Source organism: Gekko japonicus, unplaced genomic scaffold (assembly GCF_001447785.1).
Source record: "Gekko japonicus isolate JY-2015 unplaced genomic scaffold, Gekko_japonicus_V1.1 scaffold96647, whole genome shotgun sequence".
In the NCBI taxonomy this organism is placed as follows: domain Eukaryota; kingdom Metazoa; phylum Chordata; class Lepidosauria; order Squamata; family Gekkonidae; genus Gekko; species Gekko japonicus.
Window position 1 is genome coordinate 1 of NW_015258142.1, and position 458 is coordinate 458.

At 65.1% G+C, this 458-nt stretch overlaps 1 protein-coding gene across 1 annotated transcript; it reads left to right on the plus strand.

The window, feature by feature from the left end:
• Window positions 1–126: 126 nt before the first annotated feature.
• On the plus strand, window positions 127–404 carry LOC107125464 (LIM/homeobox protein Lhx1-like; the record flags this gene model as incomplete). The annotated part of the gene is made up of 1 exon (XM_015428883.1): window positions 127–404. A coding segment is annotated over one exon (278 nt), but the record flags the coding sequence as incomplete, so codon positions are not given.
• Between the last annotated feature and the right edge of the window lie 54 nt (window positions 405–458).

Genomic DNA, 458 nt, shown 5'->3' on the forward strand with positions numbered 1-458 from the left:
ATGCCCCACTGTAGCTATGGGCCTGGGGATCCAGGAGACATCTGTAGCCCTTCCTCCTCCCCAGGTGACTGTGGACCTAAGCATGATGACTTCTTTACATGTGTTTTGCTTCCATCCCCCCGGCAGCCACCACCGGCAGCGACCCCAGCCTGTCCCCGGATTCCCAGGACCCCTGCCAGGACGACGCCAAGGACTCCGAAAGCGCCAACGTGTCCGACAAAGAGGTGGGCAGCAACGAGAATGACGACCAAAACCTGGGGGCCAAACGGCGGGGGCCCCGCACCACCATCAAGGCCAAGCAACTGGAGACCCTCAAGGCCGCCTTCGCCGCCACGCCCAAGCCCACCCGGCACATCCGTGAGCAGCTGGCCCAGGAGACGGGCCTCAACATGCGGGTCATCCAGGTATGGGCCTCAGCGGCAGCAGGCCAAGAAGAGACCCGGGGGGGGGGGGGGGGG